The 24,179-nt window shown below is 39.7% G+C and overlaps 1 protein-coding gene across 1 annotated transcript in view; it reads left to right on the forward strand.

The window, feature by feature from the left end:
* The first annotated feature begins 1,192 nt into the window (after positions 1-1,192).
* LOC137435422 (uncharacterized) overlaps positions 1,193-24,179 on the forward strand; it is a 104,656-nt gene continuing 81,669 nt past the window's right edge. The window contains exons 1-3 of the mRNA XM_068129203.2: positions 1,193-1,246; positions 5,344-5,669; positions 5,750-6,952. Coding sequence (XP_067985304.2) covers positions 5,755-6,952 — 1,198 coding nt within the window. The 5' untranslated portion in view covers positions 1,193-1,246; positions 5,344-5,669; positions 5,750-5,754. The remainder of the gene's footprint in view (positions 1,247-5,343; positions 5,670-5,749; positions 6,953-24,179) is intronic.

Below are 24,179 nucleotides of genomic sequence, written 5' to 3' on the forward strand. Positions count from 1 at the left end.
AGTAAATTGATGAAGGATTTTCCAGAGAGTCAGATTGTTGATGAAAATTAGAATTGGGATGGTGGTCCAGAACACTGCCTTGTGGCACTTCAGCCTTGACAAAAGAGAGGAGATGAAAGGATTCTGTTGAGAGCTGCACATTTGCTCGGAGAGTAGAGGAAGTGAGTAAGCCAATAGTGCAGTTGGCCTTGGATGCCATAGGCAGATTTAGGTCAGAAAGTCGGGGTGCCAGACTGCATCGAAAGCATGAGATATGTCTGGAGAGCCTGCCCATTATCTCATGTCTGACATTCTTTGGAGTGCAGAAGCAGTATGTCCAATGTTGAGTGCCATGGTTTGAATCAGAATTTATGGTCTGAGATGAGGCCATTGGAGAAAAGGAAGGATGTTTTGTCAACTGTAATGATATATTCCATGACCTTGCTAATGATTGGAAGTGAGCAGATAGGTCTGTTGTTGAAGGGAGTTTTTGCTCCTTTTGTAATGCAGTGATGTTGGCTGATTTCCAAGCAGATGGAAGATGACCTATGCCAAATGACGGTGAAAATGGCCGAGAAAGGATGCGCAAGAGCAGCAAAGCAGGCTTTTAGGACACATGAGCGGATGCCCATCCGATCTAGTTGCAGAATCAGTGTGGCGTTGCCAGAAACGTCTCCACCTTCTCAGCTGAAAAAGGCACAGACTCCAAGAGCAGTTGGGTGCAACTTGGTAGGGTGAGTACAGAATTGGGGATCTAATACAGAATCGAGGCATTCGGCCTTCTCATGAGCAAAGTCGACTGTGGTGCCATTTGAAGTAAACGAAGGGATAGACAGATATCATACACCAGAGACACTTACCAAGGTGCCACCAGGTATTGGAGTAGGGAGACAAGTTTGAAAATTCAATCTAGAGGTTGGACAGATGGTCGTGGTGACACACTTTTCTGTGTTGTCCAACCCCATTCGATTACCAACCTGACTATAAGGTTTGGGATTGGTGCTTCAATTGTAGGCAGGGTGTTACATGCATCCTTCTTCCAACGATTTGTCAACCTGGGGGCGTACCTGCTCGCATTCATTGGTGGATAGAAAATTTCCCACAGTGTCTTTTGGCAAAGAGTAGGTGAGTTATCGCTGGCATTATCGACAAATGTAAATTCTCTGCCTTGATCATCACTGAAAGTAACTGCAAACCCTTACCTTTTTTTTGTAGCACTGAACCTGCCTTTGGGCACAGCACGAGAAGACTGCCTTAAATGCAACAAGTAGGTAGCCCCTGAAAAAAAATCTTCCTCTGATATTTCTGATTTGAGGCATCTTACCTTCTCGGTATGGATAGTATAGTACAGTCCCAATCCCATCATATGGCTATTAATAAAAAATCCAAAGTTCCTATATATCTGGTCACGAGCTTTGTAAGACTGCACCTTCTTGCATGAGATGAGACCCATTTATTGGGGTCTTTCCCCACCCCGTACCTATCCCTTAACCCCCAGGGACCATTAATATTTTTATACTGCCTAAACCCTCCACATTATCTGCCTGCATTTAGCACCACTGTTAGATTGGTAATTAAACCGGTGGCAATATGAGGTTGAATTTTCAGCATCCTATTCTCATGCTAATTGTGGAGCTTGTAAAATATGGACAATGAGCTGATTGATTAATAAGAGCTAATAAGTGCAATCGATGCTTGAAAATTCAGGCACTTAAAAATAAAATGTTTTGTTTTAACCTTGGTGATGATTTTAATAAAAACTTGACAGGTCTTTGTAATACTATGGTAAACCCAATTTGTGTAATGTGGGAGACTGGATTGGTGTGCAAAACACGAATCCTCATTGTAAACCGAGTGACCGGAAAATGCCGACAACTCATTCCTCCTGTAGACCTGGTGACCATGAACAGAAGAATGCATATATATATATAGTAAGATGTGTATATATATATATATATATATATATATATATATATAGATATATATATATATATATAGATATATATATATATATAGATATATATAGATATATATAGATATATATAGATATATATAGATATATATAGATATATATAGATATATATAGATATATATAGATATATATAGATATATATAGATATATATAGATATATATATATTTATATATATTTATATATATATATATATATACACTGTATATATATTAGGGTGGTCCAAAAATTTGAAGATTGTATTTTCATTTCCCCACAAGCCTGCCCCTATTCCTATTGAAGAATGTAGTTTGTGGTGAAAATTTGAGCTTGATTGGACAATATTTAGAGGTTGCTCAATACCGTGCACGGTATATATATATATACCATGCTTTCAGAAAGTATTCAGACCATACACTTTTTTCACATTTTGTTATGTTGCAGCCTTATACTGAAATCGTTTAAATTCATTTTTTCCCTCATCAATCTACACTCAATACCCCATAATGACAAAGAGAAAACAGTATTTTGGAAAGTTTTGCAAATTTATTTTTAAAAAAACAACTGAAATATCACATTGACATAAGTATTCAGACCCTTTGCTATGACACTTGAAATTTAGCTCAGGTGCCTCCCATTTCTCTTGATCATCTTTGAGATGTTTCTACACCTTGATTGGAGTCCACCTGCGGTAAATTCAATTGATTGGACATGATTTGGAAAGGCGCACACCTGTCTAAGGTCTCAAAGCTGACAATGCATATCAGAGCAAAAACAAAGCCATGAGGTCGAAGTAACTGCCTGCAGAGCTCAGAGACAGGATTGTGTCGAGGCGCAGATCTAGGGAAGCCTACAAAAAAATTTCTGCTGCATTGAAGGTTCCCAAGAGCACAATTGCCTCCATAATATTCTTAAATGGAAGAAGTTTGGAACAACCAGGACTCTTCCTTAGAGCTGGCCGCCCGGCCAAACTGGGCAATCGGGGGAGAAGGGCCTTGGTAATAGAGGTGACCAAGAACTTGCTGGTCACTCTGGCTGAGCTCCAGAGATCCTGTGTGGAGATGGGAGAAACTTCCAGAAGGACAACCATCACTGCAACACTCCAACGATCTGGGCTTTATGGCAGAGTGGCAGACGGAAGCCTCTCCTCAGTGAAAGACACATGAAAGCCTGCTTGGAGTTTGCAAAAAAGAACCTAAAGGACTCTCAGACTGAGAAACAAGATTCTGTGGTCTGATGAAACCAAGATTGAACTGTTTGGCTTCCGTCTGTAAAAATGTTGTAAAAAAAAAAAAAGTGTATATATATATATCTATCTATAATTCCACTAATCTCTGTCTGTGTGTGTGTGTGTGTGTGTGTGTGTGTGTGTGTGTGTGTGTGTGTGTGTGTGTGTGTGTGTGTGTGTGTGTGTGTGTGTGTGTGTGTGTATGCGACCGCTGTTTCTCGACAACTACCGGTCCGATATACTTGAAACTTGCCAGGTATATTGCTGGGGACCCGAGGATGTGCCTTTTCAAGGTTTCATATTAATCGGACAATTACTTACCGAGCTATGTCCAAAAAACGATTCAACCAATCAGAGAGCAGCGAGCTATCGCGTGTGCCGAACGTGGCGAACACACTCTGCCTCGGATGGCACATTTGAGAACGTATTCATTTATTTCCCGTCGGCAAACTATGTTGGCGCTATGTTGGCATTAAACTATGTTTTAAAACTAATTACAACTAATTTGCGATTCTTTCGCTTTGCGATGCGATTTGCGATTGCGTTAAACTCGCTCGGGCGTTAAACTATGTTTTTAAACTAATTTGCGATTCATTCGCTTTCCTGCGCATTTGTGCACGCGATGGCGATTTCTTTGCCAAACTCCGCGTCCGCAAGCCGTTAGCTTTGGACCAAACCATTTCATGTAAATAGAGGGGGGGGGGATTGTCACCGTACTCGCAAGCCGTTCGCTTTGGACCAAACCATTTCATGTAAATAGAGGGGGGGGGGGGGATTGTCACCGTACTCGCAAGCCGTTCGCTTTGGACCAAAGCATTTCATGTAAATAGAGGGGGGGGGATTGTCACCGTACTCGCAAGCCGTTCGCTTTGGACCAAACCATTGCATGTAAATAGAGGGGGGGGGGGGGGGGGATATACTTTTAGATGTATATGTAGTACGGGCATGCCCTAGTATATGTAAATAAACGTGAGTTGTGTGTGCGTGTCCAGTTTTTGTGTGTCCGCGTTTTATTCAGAGATGGCTGAACGGATCTTCATCAAACTTTCAGAGGTTCATCAATTTGTGCCTGGGAGTGTTTTCGGCAAAAAAAAAGAAAAATTGACCAAAAAAGTTCGTTTTTTGGCGTTAAAAAAAATAAAATAAAAAAGATCCCTCTAGTGGAGAAGCCTTTTTAAATTAATGACAGTTATATACAAGTACACATTCGCATAAATAAATACAAAACAATTAGCAGACATTTGAATACAAATAAATCAAACAATTCCGGAAGTGTACGAATTTGGTAGTTCGGCTTCTTCTTCTTCCTGATCGGCATCACATTCACTCAGAAACGTGAGCCACTCCCCTTCCTCCCTTCCCCCCCCCCTCCCCCTCCCCCTCTCCCCCTCCCGGCAACGCTGGGTACTTCTGCTTGTATATATATAATTTCAAAACACCTGGTCACAAGTGTGCCGCACTGACCGGGTCCTCAGTCGAGGTCCTCAGCATCATCCCCTTTCGGCCCTTCAACCTCGATACGGTCAGCTAAGGTGGGCCAGCAGGGGCACATACTCCTCCAGATGCAGCAACTACACCTGGATGCGTACATACCGCCACTCCCAGCCAGTGAGAACACAGACTACAACAACATAACAGCCTCCACTCCCAGAATCCACAGCACCAAACGAGTAACTATGGTGGAGTACTCGAACACCCACCTTTATAACCTTCACCACACACACACACACACACACACACACACACACACACACACACACACACACACACACACATACACATACACACACACACACACACATATATATACATATACATATATGTGTGTGTGTGTGTGTAAGCAAACACACTCGTATCTATATGCGTACATAAATGATGGTTTGCATACATACATATTATAGAAGTAGCCAATGAAATGTCAAATGGATTGTTGAGGTTATTCCTCGTCATCTCCTTTAAAATATAAACCGAATCAGAAACCTAATGTTATTGGATGTCCAATAAAATGGGGAAATTTTTTTTAATGGAATGCTCAGATATTGGATTCAAAATTCTCGTTTTGCTTCGGTAATTGTTTGCAAACCAATCATTTTCCTCTTTCCTAACCTATTATAGATGTGAGAGGTATAATCTTTTTTTCTTGTGTAGATTTGCTGTCCTACATAATCTGTCTTTTTCTTTTTGCAGTCTGTGGCTGGATGCTGAGGCTCTTTTTCTTTACCAGGCAGTGGTAGCATGGAAAGCAGATGCAATATTCTACAGTTAAGCCAGCACTTGTACGACGTCTGCTACACACGGCCTTACATCGCGTCAGGAGCTGTCAGCTGGCGCTGCTGCAGAGCGCGAGCCCATTGGAGGGCTGTGGAAGACTGTAATCCTTCTCAGGGGAGGGCCAGCTCATTATTCGCCTGCCTTGCGCATCCAGCCGAGGTTGGGGAAGGAGTGGGACGAGAAGCCATTCCTGTATTATCATCGGCAGCAGGAAACTCTGCTGCAGCCAGCTCCGTGGCCTGGTACGTCCCATCTTTTAATTGTTCATTTCAAAAAGGAAAAAGCTTTCGTTCTGATTGTGATCTGCATGCTTGCTGTGCAGGCCCGATGGGCAATCAGGATGCGAAGCTCCGTCGTGCAGAAGAGAACACATTGGGGCATTCTAGCCGAGGTGATGTGTCTAAAGGCTGGATGGGCCGTGGGAAAGGTGATGCAACCAGCAAGAAGAAGGGGAAACACGATTCTATTGGTGGCTCAGGTGGCTTTTTGGGGATACGCCGGCGCCGAGCTGTCAGTCGTAGTGAAGCGAGTGACTCGCCTGAGAAGCTTCCAGCTGAGACTGCAAATCAGGACACCGAGGGATTAAAGGTCAGCCATGTGTTACCACATCGTGAGCAAGCTGTGCAGGTGACCAATGTTGGTCGACAGCAGGTGGTGCGAACTCCCAGCTCAGAGACTGATGCAAATAGCTTCCACTCAGCACCAGAACCAGAGGTTACTATGTATGAAACAGACAATCTCCTTGCAGACATTGAAGAGGCCATTGTGCAACAGCATATGATTGGACATATCAATGAGCAAGATGTTGATGAATCAAAATTGGGTTCAACAATTATTGAGAGACCCCCTGCATTTGATAATGATATGAATAATCAAGTGGACATTTTTTACAGTTGTATACCTGAACAACGATCTTTAGGAATTGAAACTAGTGGTGACAATATACCAGAGGTTGATGCCAGCAGAATGGGGATTAAAGAAGAATCAAATGTTGCCTCAGCTGAAGCATCCAGTGGGTGTGCTCATGACTTGGAGATCTTTGGTGGAGTTACAAGTCCTGGAGTAGAAAGTATATCCCCATATACGTGTTCCCAACTAGGGTCATCATCCCATAGTCCTTTACTGGAGGCTCTAACTGGTAGCCCACACTCACCATCTGCACTGTTAGCCCTTGGTCATGGCAATCGTGGCCACATAAGTCGCCACCCTGTTGTAGCTACAGCCTATGCTATCACAACAACACGTCAGCTGAGCTCACCGCACAACTCTCCAGCTGCTTCTCCAGCCCAAAGCCCACTACTTCCTCGCTCTGTCCCAGGAGGTAATGGTACACCAAAGGCAGTTTGGCTTGTGGAACGGGAGAGACTGCAAAGTCGTTCAGCTGATTGGAGTGAGGAGTTTCATCAGGATCATGTCCTGGGTAAAGCTGGTTCAGCTGACGAGCTGCTCAACCGAAATGGGACATCTTCCACGGAGGAACAAGTTCAACTACGACCATCGCAAGCAATCTCTGCAACATTTAAAGGTGGGAATTTAATTAATGTACCATGCTTGAACTTAGTCAAAAGCTTGCATGAGCCATTTAGTTTGCATGATATATACCAAAAAAAATCAGAAATGGGCACATTTTTGGAATTGTCTGAATTGCACCAGTCTTGTTGCTTTGCATGCATTTCATACTTTTCTTTTAACAATTAGTTTTTATCCAATATTCAAATTTTATACTGACACTTAAATCATAACTATTGTTTTTTTTCAAATTCCGAAATCCCGCCCTTGACTTTCGAGCTTAAGACCTTGATCATTGTGAACACCAGTTTAAATGAACTGCAAAGTTTGCTGAATTGGTACAAAAATGGATCATTTGTTCTTCAGTGTTATGACAGGCAAAATACAAAGCAAAGCATGGGGTGTCAGATGAAGATTTAATTGTTGGTTACAACAAAAGGGGGTGTGTGTGTGTGTGTTTGTGTGTGTGTGTGTGTGTGTGTGTGTGTGTGTGTGTGTGTGTGTGTGTGTGTGTGTGTGTGTGTGTGTGTGTGTGTGTGTGTGTGTGTGCGTGCGTGCGTGCGTTCGTTCGTTCGTTCGTTCGTTCGTTCGTTCATATATATATATATATATACAGTCACGTGAAAAAGTAAGTACACCCCATGTAAAGTTTTGACTTTTTCAACATATTTCAACATACAGCTATTTGATCTTCATTTCAACAATATTGATAGATAAAGGTGATATAATACAACAAATATCATGAAACATTTATATTTTGTAGTCCATTGTATAATTTAAATAAACATAAATGCAAATTTCGCATGTGGAAAAAGGAATTACACCCCTACATTTATCACTACTTCAAATACCTAAAATGAGATTCAGGTGCATCAGCTCAGGTGCAAATGTTTAGAACATCGTTAGAGAGGATCTTGGCGGAACCTGTCTTATTTAAACCTCAGACATTTAGTTTGGTTTGGTCTTTGTTGTTGAAGTGTGCGGCATCACCATGCCTACATCAAAAGAGCTATCTGGGGCCTTCAGAAAGAAGGTTGTAGATGCCTACAAGTCTGGGAAGGGATTTAAAAAGATCTCCAAACAATTTGAAATCAATCATTCGACTGTCCGGAAGATCATCTACAAGTGGAGAAGATTCCAAACAACTGCCAACTTGTTCAGGCCAGGCCGCCCCAGCAAGTTCAGCCCGAGAGCAGACCGCAAGATACTGAAAGAAGTCTCAAAGAACCCCAGAATGTCATCACGGGACCTACAGGTAGCTCTTGCCACTGTTTTTTTTTTTGTTTTTTTTTTTTGTATACAAGATCGAGGCTCGTGAAAGAGCTAACATTAATCACACAAAAAGACAAACCGACACACAAAACACAAAAAACAAGGGGAGCGGCAGACAAGATGGGGAGAGAGGGGGAAGGACACAAACACAACATTTGAGAGCAGGGACATCGGTAGGACTTGGTGGGAGGTGGGAGAGGAATAAAACATATGAACACTGCAAGGACTCTGGGGTGAATTACCGGGGGTAGAAAAGATCAAGGTTTTCGATGGGGGAAGATAAGAGATGGTGGTGAACAGCTGTTTTAAAGACCTGGAGGGAGGAGTGGGATTGAAGGGAGTGGGGGAGTTTGTTCCAGAGGCGGGAGAAAAGGGGAATGAAAGAGTGAAGGTGAGCAGAGTGCCTAGACTTTGGCAGTTTAACCATAAGAAGGTTGCAGGCAGATCTTGTGCGACCTGAAGGAATATTGGGGGGACAGAGCACAGAGAGAGCTGGGGGAGCAAGGCCGGAGAGGAGTCGGTAGAAGACAGAAAGACCACCAACCTGCCTGCGGTGAGTGAGTGAAAGGCCCTCGGTGTTGACTACATCGCAGGAGATTCCAATGATTCTGAAAGCTTTGGCCTCAACAGCGTGAAGCCGAGCAAGGTGTGAGGCAGGAGCACCAGCCCAGAGGGGGGAACAGTATTCCATTGAGCTGCGGATGAAAGCCTTGTATGTGGTGAGGAGCTCAGGTGTGCCAAGGAAGGACTTCGCACGACGGAGGATGCCCAGTCGGCGACTGGCTTTGGAGGCCAGCTTGGAAATGTGGTTTTCCCAAGAAAGATCATGGCAGATAGTGAGACCCAAAAGCTTGAGCGACAGAACTTCTTGGAGAGGATTGTTGAGAAAGTAGATGGGAGGGTTGTCCAGTCGGTCCTTTCGGAGAGACATTGTAAGAGTGTGAGATTTGTCAGGATTGAAAGACATGTTCCACTTGTTTGACCAGTCTGTGATTTTGTCCAGGTCTGCAGAGAGTGAGGAGGCTGCAGACTGCCGAGCTGAGGGATGAGGAATGGAGCGACAGAGAGTAGAGTCGTCAGCAAAGAGATAGAGAGGATTTTCAAGAGAGTCAGAGAGATCATTGATGAAGACCAGAAAAAGCACAGGGCCCAGAACACTACCTTGGGGAACTCCAGCCTGAACAGGAAGAGGAGATGAGAGAAACCCATTCAGGGCCACACGTTGACTACGACCAGAGAGGAAGTCCGCCAGCCATGCGTGGAGATTTCCATGGATACCAAAGGAGGAGAGTTTGGTGAGCAGAGCAGGGTGCCAGACCGTATCGAAGGCACGTGAAATGTCAAGGGAGACAGCTCTAATTTCCTGTTTGGCGTTGAGGACCTCCATCCATTGTTGAGAAAGCAGAAGCAGCATGTCCAGAGTAGAGTGACCAGGTCTGAAACCAAATTGATGATCAGAGATCAAGCCATTGGAGAAGAGGAAAGATTTAATATCTGAAGCAATGATGGATTCCATGACTTTGCTGATAATTGGGAGAAGGCTGATTGGTCTGTAGTTGCTGGGATCTGTTTTTGCACCTTTTTTGTGCAAACCGGTGATGTTGGCTGATTTCCAAGCAGATGGCAGATGACCTTGAGCAAAAGAGAGGGTGAAGAGAACAGAAAGAGGAAGTGAAAGAGCAGAAGAACATGATTTTAGGACCCGTGGGCTGATGCCGTCAGGACCAGTTGCAGAATCAGAGTCGAGGGTTGACAGAAACTTTTCCACCTTGTCAGGAGGAAAGGACACAGAGTCCAGGAGCAGCTGGGTACGACTGGGTACGGTGGGTACAGAGAGGGATGGGTTTGGGACACAAGATTTAGAGGCAAACACAGAGTTGAGGCATTCAGCTTTTTCACGTGCGGAGTCAGCCGTTAAGCCGTTTGAGGTGAGGGAGGGGATGGAGGGGGAACAAACACCAGAAACAGATTTGACCAGACGCCACCAGGATTTGGAAGAGGGAGACAGATAAGAGAGTTCGGTCTTGAGAATGGTGAGATATTGTTTCCTGGCTCTCCTGAGGGTGGACACACACTTGTTTCGGGCTTTGTGAAAGGAAATGAGATTTCCTTCCGTTGGATTTGCTTTCCAGGAGACGAAAGCAAGTTGTTTCTGTACAACAGCCTCACCACAAGATTCCGTGTACCATGGACGGGAGGAAGGGTATGACAACTGAAGACGAGATGGTATAAATCTGTGCATGAGAGAGAGCAATTTACTTTGAAAGAATTCCCAGGATGAGTTGATGTCAGAGGCAGTAGAGATGGGAGACCAGTCCAGATGATTGATGGCTGCTTGAAGACCGTGCCAGTTGGCCTGAGTGAAATGCCAGACTCGTCGACGCTGAGGAGGCTCTCTGAGAATGGTCAGAGAGATGTCCACTTTGACAAGCACATGATCAGATGAGCCGATTGGAGCAGAAGAAGAGCAGCAGACATTTTCAGGGAAGTTTGTCATAACCAAATCCAGAAGAGAAGATGCTCCGTTGACTGAGATCCGGGTCGGGAAATTGACAGATTGTGTCAGTCCCAGTGAGTCGCAGAAGTCCTTTGCTGAAGAGCCATGGCTGGTGAGAGAGGTACCCACCCCCAGCCAACTGGCATGGTGACAATTGAAATCACCACATATGAGGAAGAGAGAGTTGGGATGGGTAGATAGAAGTTGGTCCATATTATCAGACAGTGAGATGTAGATGGAGTCATCGCTGTTTGGTGGACGGTACAACACACATATGAACAAAAGGTGGGAGCAAAGGGGAAGCCGTAGCCAAAGGTATTCCTGGGGGTGAGGTGGAGAGAGGGCAGTGGAGGGCGAGTGAGGAAGAGAGTTTTTTATAAAGATAGCAACCCCACCTCCAGGACGAGGCTCAGGTCTATCATACCGGAGGAGGGAGTAACCTGGGAGAGATACCAAGGCATCAGAGACATCATGAAGGAGGAAAGTGTCTGTTAAGCAGATCACATCTGGTTTGTCAGAAGCAACCTGTATGGAGAGGTCAGTCAAGTTTGAGCGAAGGCCCCGGATGTTTGAGGTCCATACCGTTAATGAAGAGGAAGGGGGAGCATCGGGTCCAGAACAGGGGGGGGGGGGAGGGGTAGGGTAAGATGTGGAAGAGGAGGAAGAGGTAGGGAGAGCTGTTGAAGGTGTGTCAGAGATTTCAGAGATTTCAGAATAGCTTGGAGAAAGGGAAGAATGGGGCGGACAAAAGGTTTGATGGAGATTGGGTGAGGCACAGTGAGGTGTTATTTGAGGAGGGGGAAGAGCGAGGCAGAAGGTTTGGGGAGATGAAGGTGAAAGTTGGAAGGGGGAAGAAGCAGGGAGGATGCTTTGAGGAGGAGGGGTGAGAGGGGAGTCTAGGAGGGGAGGAGCGAGGGAGAGTCTCGGAGGGGAGGGGTGTGGGGGGAGTCTAGGAGGGAGGGGAGGGAAGGGGCAAGGGGGGAGATTTGAAAGGGATGGGTGATGGGGAGGATTTGGAGGGGAGGGGTGAGATTGGATTTTGAAAAGTGTACGATTCATGGGAAACGAATATTTTTTGCAAAATGAGTTTGAGACCTTCGAGTCAAAAATACGTTTGAGGACACTGGAGGAAGGGTGAAGTTCTGGATAGTTTGGGGAATGTAGAAAGGAGGAACTGTAAGAGATGGTATTATATATATTTTTTGGAATGAATAGATTTGGTGAGCAAGACGAAAGCATCCTTTTGTAGGAAAAGAAGAAAAGGGTGTTATAATATATGAGAGAAAATAGTTGTTCAGGGGAGAGATTATACATTTCTAGCCGCGTGATCGCGAACAAAGAACGAACGAACAAAAAGAACAACAAATAAACGAATAAGACCTGGGAAGGAAATATTTTTTTGGGGTTTTTTTTTTTTTTGTGAGTACAGATATTAAACAAGGAGGTATGGGGTGAACGACTGGTACGAAACAGAGAACGAAAATAATTTCAGCGCATTCGACGAATCGCTGAGAGAAAAAAAACCACAAGGTCGGAGACGGTACGGTAGTCTAAGCCTACGAGTACTAGGCCGCAGAATACTCGATACCATTAACCGACGATTGTGTATACATGTACGAAAAATTAGCACCGAAAATTTTCCAAAAGATACGCTATAGGTACACACACCGAAAGATAGATACAGTCTCGACAAAAACACGATTGTGATAGATCACTTAGGATCACTGTTGATGTCAAAGTGCACGAGCCTACCATTAGAAAGAGGCTGCACAAATTTGATCAACATGGGATGTGTGCCAGGAGGAAACATTTGCTGTCCAGAAAGAACATCAGGGCAAGACTAAAGTTTGCCAATGAACACCGAGGCAAAGACCAGCACTTCTGGAACAATGTGCTTTGGACAGATGAGTCAAAGGTAGAGCTATTTGGCCACAGTACCAGAGGACATGTTTAGCGAAAACCAAAGACAGCATTTGACCACAAGAACCTGATACCAACTGTAAAGCATGGTGGTGGAAATATTATAGTTTGGGGCAGCTTGGCTGCATCAGGGCCTGGGCAGCTGACCATCATAGAATCCATGATGAATTCTTCATTGTACCAGAGGGTTCTTGAGGATAATGTGAGGCCATCTGTTGGAAAGTTGAAGCTCAACCGAAGGTGAACCTTGCAACATGACAATGACCCTAAACATACCAGTAAATCCACCAAGGACTGGCTGAAAAAGAAAGAAATGGAGGGTTCTGGAATGGCCAAGTCAAAGCCTGGATCTAAATCCCATCGCGATGTTGTGGGGGGGATTTGAAACGAGCTGTGCATGCAACAAACCCCTCAAACATCGCACAGCTGAAAGAATTCTGCAAGGAGGAGTGGGCAAAAATTTCTCCCAGTTGATGTCAGAGACTGGTTTAAGAAACGTTATAAGAAACGCCTACTTGAGGTTGTTTATTGCCAAAGGGGGCAATACCACCTATTAGAGCCAAGAGTGTACTTACTTTTTCCACATGCAAAATTTGCATTTATGTTTATTTAAAATATCCAATGGACTGCAAAATGTAAATGTTTCATGTTATTTGTTATATTATATCACGTTTATCTATCAATATGGTTGAAATGAAGATTAAATAGCTGTATGTTGAAATATGTTGAAAATGTCAAAACTTTACATGGCGTGTACTTACTTTTTCACGTGACTGTACGTACGTGCGTGTCTGCATTTATTTAAAAAATCATTTTCTCGGCAACCGTTGGTCCGATTGACATGAAATTTTCACCACAGGAGGGCCTCCTCCTGTAGAAAATTTAGTGAATATTATTACATCACAGGTCACGTGGTACGGGCGCCATCTTGGAAAAACCCAAAAAAACTTTGCACCTCTATTTCAAAAACCGCTGCACAGAAATAAATGAGACAGGTCTCATTGCAAAGAACTCTCCAGGCGGAATAACATATGTGAATCATAAGTGCCGCCGTTATGACGTCATAATTCGACAAGTAAAAAATGTTATCCGATCCGGATGAAATTTCTCGAGCATCTTCTCGATATAAATTGACGCAGAAATAAAATTATAATGAAGTCGTAGGTCACGTGGTTCAGACGCCGTATTGTTTTGTGAAAAAACACTAAAATCCAATTTTCTCCAAAACGACTGAGCAGATCGAGGCCAACCTTTGCAGGCAGAATCGCATACCCATGACGAACAAAAAAGTTAGTGTGAATGATGTCATGCATCACATGGTTTCGAAGTTATGACGTTTTTAAGCATAAAATTTTAATACCAAGCTCCTCCCTCATTTGTAATCCTCCACAGATGTGTTCAGCATATCAATCTACTAAAATCACCTTTTGGAATTTGCAATAGGTCACGTAGTTTGGCAGGTATAAATAATTAAATGAATTTTTTTTAATAATTATTGAACCGCTTCATTGATCGATGTGAAACTTTTTATTATAGTAGAGGTAATGAAGTGTAACGTGTGGAAAATTTCAAGATGATTGGATGTACGGTCTGGAAGCTAGAAGTTGTTATTTCGTGAAGAAGAAGAGTCTTCTAGAGTGGGCATGGAATTAATTAAATGAATTTTAATTAATGTGTTAATTAAACCCTCTGATGGTTAAACTGCCGAAATCTCGGCTCTCTGCTCACCTTCACTCTTTCATTCCTCTTTTCTCCCGCCTCTGGAACAAACTCCCACACTCACTTCAATCACACTCCTCCCTCCAGGTCTTCAAAACAGCTGTTCACCACCATCTCTTATCTTCCCCCATCCAAAACCTTGATCTTTTCTACCCCCACTAATTCACCCCAGATCCACCTTGTTTGAAATTCCAACTTCTTTCCTGGAAGTCTTGGCAGTGTCCATATGTTTTATACCTCTCCCACCCCCCCCCCCCCTTCCCATGCCTCCCCCCCAAAGCCCTCTCCCTCCCACAGTTCTCTCGATGTCTCCATGTCTCTCGGTCCCTGCTCTCAAATGTTGTGTTTGTGTCCTTCCCCCTCTCTCCCCATCTTGTCTACCGCTCCCGATGTTATTTGTTTTGTGTGGCTGTTTGTCTTTCTGTGTGATTAATGTTCGCTCTTTCACGAGCCTCGATCTTGTATACAAAAAAATAAAAAAATAAAAAAAAAATAATTATCACTGCAAATGACGAGCAGGCAAAGTATGGAGCGACCTCACGGGGTCAGTTTGACCTCAAATAAAATTCTGGTTTCAGATTTGTCAATTGCTGAGGTATATTAACACACGGCCAAAACAGATTTGGCAAAATTCTGACGATTTTTGACGAAAATATAACATTTGTGCATGCATTTCAGTAAAGTAAAGTGTGTGCTGTGTCAGCATTTTAAAAATTGAAACGTGGCTCATTGTAAATAACTCCATATGGGGAATACGTGTTGTTAACGATGACGTCATTGTGCCATAAGTACGACGTCAGTAGGGTAATAATGTTGTTCCTGGACCACCGTCATTTTCCCATTGACTTGCATGTTAATTTTTCTCTCACCCTCATTTCCCTTAACACCTCTATTTCTCCCACCCTGTTCTTTACGAACCTTTTAGCCTTTTGACATACTCTTATTCTCAATGTTGTTCATTAGACCACTCAAACAATGATTCTACGAATATTTGCTCCCTCACTCTCTTAATATCAATGATCCCGAGTAGACCACTCAAACAATGATCCTACAAATATTTGTTTATGTGTGGGAAATAATTTAATTATCTTACCACTACCATCACCATCTAATACATTAACAAAAAAGATGTTTGAGTTTGGTTCTTTATTAAGATATTTTAACTGAGTTAAGATAAAATGATAAACCTCCCTCAATGTGCTTGTTTGAGCACCTCCAGTGCCACACACCATTTTTAAATTAAAGTATATATTTTCCTGACAACCATCAAAGTTTTCCGTCCACTCAAAAATATTTCCATCTTTTTTACCCAACTCACCGGTATTTAAATTAATTCTCTTATTTGTTTTGTGAACTTTTATACCGGTTGCCTTTTCAATTATACTTATTTGATATTTTTCACATTCGTTATGTTTACCATTTATATACCAAGGTTGATTACACCTCCACTCTTTAGTCTGGTTGATACTTGGTTCTATCATTTATTTATTTATATAAAAGGTGGCGGTAGCCCTTAAAATCCCCAACCCCATTATCTTTTCACTTATATATCTTATCACTTATATATCTCATCACTTATATATCTTATCACTTATATACTTATATAACCATAAGGGAAACTATCAATTCCATTTTTTAAAATAAACCTCTTATCAAAAGCCCCTAATGCTTTCTTATTTATCTGTTCTGTATATAATTGATGTTTATAACTTCTTATTCCATTAATCTTTCTAAACTCTTCTTTCTTTGTTGTTAAACAGTTATAATAATCCTTAAAGTTTATTGTTTCTTTAATGACATTTTTCTTTACACCTTTTAACTTCTTATCAGTCTTTTCAATGTTATTCACAATGTATTTATAAGCATAAGCCTTTGACCTCAATCCCACAAATTCACTCATAACATATCCTCCTAATTCATCCTTGAACTTTCCAATCACCTTTTTATTTTTAGAAGAGAACAACTCACTCTCTGGACTGTAATTACTTGTATCATAGATATTAATGTCCTTTTTCATGTCAAAATAAACATCATCAGTATTAATTTTTAAAATAAAACTATCTGTATCCATATAAAGTAGATTAACATCATTTTGATATTTCTTCCTCAAGTTATTGTAAAAGTAATCATACATCAAGGACTTTGATAAATGGGCAATTACACGAGAAATGGTCCGCAGAGGTCAAATTTTAAATTTGACGGAAAAAGTTCATGTTATGTACCAAATGAAAGCCGAAAACATGTACTTTCAGATAATATCAAGATCACTGAGTTTGCTTGCTCTGTTGGCTTACATCACTCATTGCAATTAATGAAGTCATTCCACTGAAAAGCACAGTAAAATTGGCCCTCGATAATGCAAAGAACTATTAATTCATTCATTCTCTCAATTCATTGGTATGAAGTCAACAAATGCTATCCATCAGAAGCTACCTGTATGAAGATTATTTCAAAAACAATTGAAAAAATATGAGTTGTCCTTTTATGCTTTAAAATTAAAACTCAAATTATGAGTCAGATGTCATTCCGTGACGTGTCACTCCATAACGAAAATTTGACATTTGGTTACTTTTCTCTTTAACTGGTGGATGAAAAACCAAATAAATCCAGGGTCATTAAGAACTTATACCACCCAATCATTGTACAGTATAATTTTTTTTTTTAATCTACAGAAAATAAATTAAAAAGAAAACTCGTCACTCCGTAACGTTAGAGTGACTCATTCTGTCAAACAATTGACAACTCAGCCTGAAAAAGGTGAGTTCCTTCAGGAATTGTTCAAGATTCAATTATCCTGGAATTTCTTTGCCACATCTCATGGTAAGGGTGCTGTTGATGGGATAGGAGGTGAGATAAAGAGGAGAGTTTGGTTGGCAAATCTGGCTGGGGATCCTGTATCTGATGCAGAATCCTTCTTCCACGTAGCAGCGGCACAGTGCAAAAAGATCGAAGTTTTATTCATCGCAGCAGGAGACATTGAGAAGTGCCAGTCGCAATTGGACGAGCGCTGGCAGTTAGTGACGTCGCTTCCGAAAACACACCAAACACACTGTGTGAAACCTGTGAGGAAATATGTTGTGAGCGCCTCTATGTACTCAACAGCGGAACAATTTGAATTGGTGAGTCTTCACCCTGAGTGCCATGTATCATCCTTGGAATGTCAAAATACTGCTAGTCCAGCACCTGCTGAGCGCCCCAGGTCAGACAGTCAACCCCAAGTGCACCCTGGTGACTTTGTGACTGTGCAGTATGTCACAAAAAAAATCTAAGCAGTTGTTTGTTGGCCAGGTGACTCAGATAGTAGATGATGGTTGTTTGGAAGTATCATTTTTGCGAAAAGCGGGCCTATCTGACTTGGCATATACATTCCCAGAGGTGGAAGATAAATCCTGGATTGATTCCAACCAAGTCGTCAGATTCCTTCTTCAGCCATCCCTCGACCATCGCAATCATTATGTATTTGCTGAATGTCCTTTGGGAAAGGGAACCTTTTGCAGGGCAGTCATATGAAGTTTTGTGATGTGGCCAACTGATTAATTCCAAACTTTGTTTTGTTTCTGGTCATCCACTTGTAAATTGTTCTCAATTTCTTTAGTCTATTTCTTGACTTTTTTATATGTTTATTGTATATTTTCTCAGTTCAGATTTTTATTTTTATTATTTATCTAAAGTGTTAGATGTTGAAACGCCAGCACAAGTCAGCTGGGTTCAGAATGAAAGCCTGGCGTTATCTAGAAATGATTTGTTGCTTTGGGAGAAATCTCAAAATTGACTCGTCACTCCATAACGGGATTTTTCGTCACTCTGTAACGGGACTATTGTAATTATTTCAGAGTAATTAGGTCATGTCTGGAATTTTGAAACCCCTGTACTGAAGGCACAACTATTAGTGTATCTTCCCATTATTTCATTACAATTTTATAACTATTGTGAGAGCAGAGTTTTCAATAAATGTTGTTATTGTTTAATAAATGACAAAAGACAGTGTCACTCCGTAACACAGTTTTTGAATGTTAATTACTTGACAATGGTCCAACTTACAGGAACTCCATTAATATCTCTGTAAAGTGCAACTCTTCCTTTACAATATGATATATAGAGAGTAGGTACTAGTGGCTTTATCACTACTAGGGCATGCCCGTACTATATATATGCCCGTACTATATATCTATCTAAAATTATATCCCCCCCCTCTATTTACATGAAATGGTTTGGTCCATTCGCAACGCCAAAGCGAACGGCGAACGGCTTGCGAGTACAGTGACAATCCCCCCCCTCTATTTACATGAAATGGTTTCGTCCATTCGCAACGACCACAGAACCCCCCCCTCTATTTACATGGAATGGTTTGGTCCATTCGCAACGCCGGCACACGCGATCGTTCGCTGCTCTCTGATTGGTTGAATCGTTTTTTGGACATAGCTCGGTAAGTAATTGTCCGATTAATATGAAACCTTGAAAAGGCACATCCTCGGGTCCCCAGCAATATACCTGGCAAGTGAAAAGTATATCGGACCCGTGGTTGTCGAGAAACAGCGGTCACAGACAGACAAACGTACAAACGTACAAACGTACAGAGATTACTGGAATTATAGATAGATGCTAGAGCAATCAAAGTTCACAAAAATGACAAAGTGTCACTCCGTAACGTCGTGGAATTGCCCAAATCAAGTATTGAGGTACCAATGTAAATAGGTTTGTCCATCTCAACGCTTTCTCTCATCAAATGTATCGCACAAAAGTTTTCCATAAAAACTTCTACTCTCGAGAAGCTTGGTCTGTTGATTAATTTTGATGCTTGTTTCCATGATGTTGATTGACGAATGTTTTGTCTCTTTCTAACATTCTCCATCGTTTTTCCAAATACAGCATTATTCATCAATTTATAAAAGTCTTTCTCAAAATCTGTTTTTGACTCTGTTCTTCTTTGTGTATTAAAATCAATGTACTCTTTCAACCAATGACTCTGATTAAACTTGAGAATCCTATGTATCGTTTCAACACGGAGACCCTTTGAAAGACATTGTCTCAAATTTCTTTGATGGAGCACATAATTTTTCTTGTTGTATAGTGTTGTTAGAAGCTTCTCTGATGCTTTACCCTTTACATTAAATGATTGTTGATAATCACTTAACCACTCCTTCTTTGGACTTTCCTTTTCACAAGCAAATGGGAGATCTTTGTGTAGGTTATGGAGTTCCTCTGGATATTTCAAATCAACTTCAAAATAATAACCAACTTTTTCTTCATCTAATTCAGCTTGTGAAGAGATACATACATCTTGTAAAACCTTTATGTAGTCGTTTTCCTTTACCCATCTAAGTTTTCCATAAGGAAGAGCCTGAGACATTGCCCAGCCATAGAGGTTGTTCGCGTCATAGTACATCAAGTAAGAACTCTCTTTCGTTGAATCATAATTCGGAAGATATTTGTTATTTGCTTTTGCGTATCTGCTCGAGCATACTTGTGAAATTCCACCTCTTTTTGCCTTTTCAATCATTAAAAGCATATCGACATCGGTTATCAAATCCAAAGCTTGTTTTGTCATTTTTAACATTGCACTCCAAGCCAATCCAGGAGCAGTGTAATAGTGAGCAGGATCCAATCCATATCCAGAATGACAGATTGTTCTGAAAGCCTCAAACACATCAGCCAACAAAAGCACATCAGTTTTGAGATACAAATCGTGATACTCACCAAGATTCTTGATGTTGTATATTTTCCAAACATTTTGTGCGTGTACATAATCTTTATCAGATATATGACTATTATTTAATTTATTATAGAAATTTTCTTTTGAAGGAAGTTGTTTCATTGAATCTCTCAAATGAGTTCATGTAGTCATAGGGATAAATTCCCTTTTGTGTTAGTAAATCTTTGTCTGAAAAATACTCTGAAAGACATGGGAACTCTTTTAGATTTTGAACCAAGTTAGCCAATGGACTTGTCATGAATTTAAATGTATCAAGAAATCTGATCTGAGTTATAGGAGATGTATGAATTGTTTTTGTGAATGAAATGTATTTCTGATCCGTGTTAGGAATTGCTGAAATGTGTCCAGATGTCTTTGAGAGTTCCTTGATAAATAGATGCGTATCATAATTAGCGTTGTTATGAAGAAAGACAGGAATGAAAGAGGGGAGTTTATAATTAATATTACAACTTTGATGAGCCGGACCTCTATATTTACCAGTGAGATGGCAATGATCTCTAACCTTTAGACCTTCACCAATTTTCTCCTCACAAATATGACAGACATTGTTTTTTATAAATTCCCTTTTCTCTTTACTCGTCAAGGACATTGGTTTATTAGTTTCTCTCATTATCTTTCTTAATCGAACACAGTCTTTTTCTAGTCGTTTCACAAACTCCTCTGGGGTATTTGAGCCTCTATACACCTCTAATTTGTTATATTCATCACCAACGAATGATTTGATATAATAACAAAAACCACAAGGAGTATGTTTTTGATATTTATTTGTGTATGATTCTTCTGGATCTGGAGAAGCAGTATCAATTTTTTCTAAAATACTTTCAAAATCAGCATATATAACAAATGGATGTTTTATTGTTTTCTTTTCATCTTTGAATGAGATCTTTGAGCCTTCTTTAGGCATATTGATTACCGTTGATTTATGTTCACCACAATAATATGAATGTTTATCTAATCTTTCTTGTGTATGGAAGAAGTTAAGACAATGCAAACAAATATATATTTTATTTGTTCTTTTACATGCTTGTGGTTTTATTAATTTTGTAATATCTTTGATGTATGTATAATGTGAATTTTCCTCTGAATTAACATAAAGAAGATTAATATGAGTTTGTTTACAATTGTCAGAAAGCTTTAAAATCTGAATGTTGTTTGTTTCTGTCAGACCATAAACATTAACTGATAAATTATTCATCTTTTCAAATTTAGGAATATCATTAAAAGTCATTGGAAAATTTAAATCTTTTGTTTTCAATGTATTCTCATATTTTTTATAATGAGATACTCTTTCAACATGGCTATCTTGAGGATGTAGATGTGCAAGAATAGACCAGAGAAAACATTTATTGTCTTTATTTTTGACATTGATAACTGCTTTTCTATTTTTGATAACACTTGGTAAATCAATGTAAGAAGAAGCGTTTAGAGGATCTGATTTAAGAATATGAATGTCAATAAATAGTATCTCATCTATATTCCAACCACTTCCAGTAATAGTATGCTCAAGTTCTTGTTCTTGCTGGATAAGTTCAACATAAGTGGGATTAATCTGATTGTATGTTGTTATAAAGTGTGTGCCTGTTCTCATGTAAGCTAAATCAGTGATGTTTTCACCAGTGAATGGACAATCTTTTGAGATTTTTTATTTTAATACCCATATAGAACTTGATTGAATTCAATTCGAGAAGAGTCTTTTCAATGAAGGCTTTCATTGATGGTTCAATAATCTCTACAGCTTCAAGTATTGACTTTGGACCAGGAGGATTAAAGTTAAAGATTCGAATCCTGATATGTCTTTTGAAAGCAGCATCAGTATTTTTAATAGTAAACAATTTTGACAAGTGTTTGTTTGTTTTAAGATGGGCTTTGAAACCCTTCTTTAGGATATCTCTATTACAGAGACTACAATGTTTTTTGTTCTTAGGAAGTGGTGATAATTGATTTAGAATGTTGTAAGTGTGTTTTGTGGTGAGAATATGTCGTTTATAATATTTAACTTCCTTCTCGCAAGTATCACAATAAACCATATTTATAGCGTGAGAAAACGTACTGTTTTATATATGAAACTATACTTAAAGTAAAACACTTTTTGAGCTTTTCAACTCTGTTTTATATATGAAACTATACTTAAAGTAAAACACTTATAAAAGAAAGTGCCTTTTTACAGGCTTTTTATATATGAAACTGTGCTTAAAGTAAAACACTTTTTAATCACAAAATACAACACTAAAATCATCATCATCACTATCATCAAAGTTCAATGAGAACACAGTATCATCTGTGTACACTGAATTATCATCACTAAAATTACTATCACTATCACTCATTGATTCACTATCATCATCAATAAAGCTACTCTCATAACTATCATTTGAGCACAAACTATTAGTATCATAATTATCATTAGATCCTAGACTCTCAGTATCACATTCAGATCCTGGACTCTCAGAGTATTGACTGTTAATATCACTCATTTACATACCATTAAACTTCCATCAATATCTATATATTTTCTTTCATTAGAACTAATAACCACAATATTTTTTACATTAAATGTTATTTTCAGGGTCTAATAATGGTACGGAATGATCTCTAATATATATATTTTTTCTTTCATACGGTACGGAATCATATGTTTTTCTTTTCTTAAAATCACGTATTTGTTGTTTACTAATTGTACTTCCACATAAATCCTTATCCTCGCCAAGCGGATAATATTCTTCTTTACGAGACTGATTCAAATCATGTAGGTCTTCTAAGTTTATTGAAAAATACCAATTATACCCTAAATCAGGCATATCATACCCCCATTTATTAATTTGCATATTAACTATATGTCATTCTTCATCAAATTCAATTGTAAGCAGGTAGTTAAATTCAATGAGGAAAGGTGTATGGTCAGTATAACCAGGTGTTGTGGTTGTAAATTTTACTTGTTCAACAAAACATGCTGTTTTCTTTAAAAATATATATTGTGATAAATCACTGAATCTAATTAAGTCATTCGCATCTGTGGGGTTTGGATAATTGATTAATTTATAAGTATTCTTCATATTAATATTTTTACTTATACTATATTTTTGTCGTTCAGCCTGTGCCTTTGTATAATAATTTGATAAATCAATATCCTGAGAAGATTCTCCAAAGATAGAAACATCTTTTCCAACATAAGTCATTTATATTAGATTTAAAATGATATAATAAAAATTTTCATTATTGTTGAGTTGAAATAATACATATAAACATAATTGACCACAACATTTAGAATTAATTTCTTGAACTTGAAATGTTTGATAAACACCATTCTGTAAGAATTGTATTACTTCAACAGGTGGTGGCATACCATAACTACCAAAATAATATTTATCCTGACTATTATGAATACAAACCCAATGAGAACCATTCTGTGTGTCTAAATTCAAAATAATATTCTTTGTATTCTTATTTATATGTATTAATTCATCTCTCATACAAATAACCACATTATCAATTTTTTGTGTTTTACAATACTTAGCTAGTTCTATATTTGACGTTGTATTCTTTCCAAATTGTTAAAACCATTTATCCATTTATTTATGAGAAAGATACAATCCATTACCCCGTTTAGTTAGTTTAACACCCGCTTGAGCGATAGAGGAAAGCATATCTCCAACCAGCAATCTAGCTTTATCAGGTAAACTTTCAAGTTTTTGAGCAAAATCCACAATTACACCACTTCCACTAATTTCTTTCTCCAACTCCTTGTTATGTCTTTCCAATTCTTTTTGAGCTTTTAGTTGTGCCTTCCTTTCGTTAGCAGTTTTTACCGCTGCTGAAATACCACCAGTCAATGCTCCCCGCCGCACTTAAACCAGCAAATAAAGGAATTAGAAATGGGAGAAATCCTCCCTCTTGTATTGAATATTTCTTTAACATAGGTTTTGTCATTTTAATTTTAAGTGAACCAGCATCATTTAGTGTTTTTACCTGCCCTCTTGTGAGTAAAACATCAATTCTTACTTCTCCTTTTCTTTGAATTGTATTAACATTAATAATACAAGGCTTTTGATTTTGAATACAAGATGTTAATTTATTAAGATTGATTTGATTAACATATACCTGTTCTTTCCTACTCATTTATTT

This window comes from Myxine glutinosa, chromosome 1 (assembly GCF_964187855.1).
Source record: "Myxine glutinosa chromosome 1, kmMyxGlut1.1, whole genome shotgun sequence".
Taxonomy (NCBI): Eukaryota; Metazoa; Chordata; class Myxini; order Myxiniformes; family Myxinidae; genus Myxine; species Myxine glutinosa.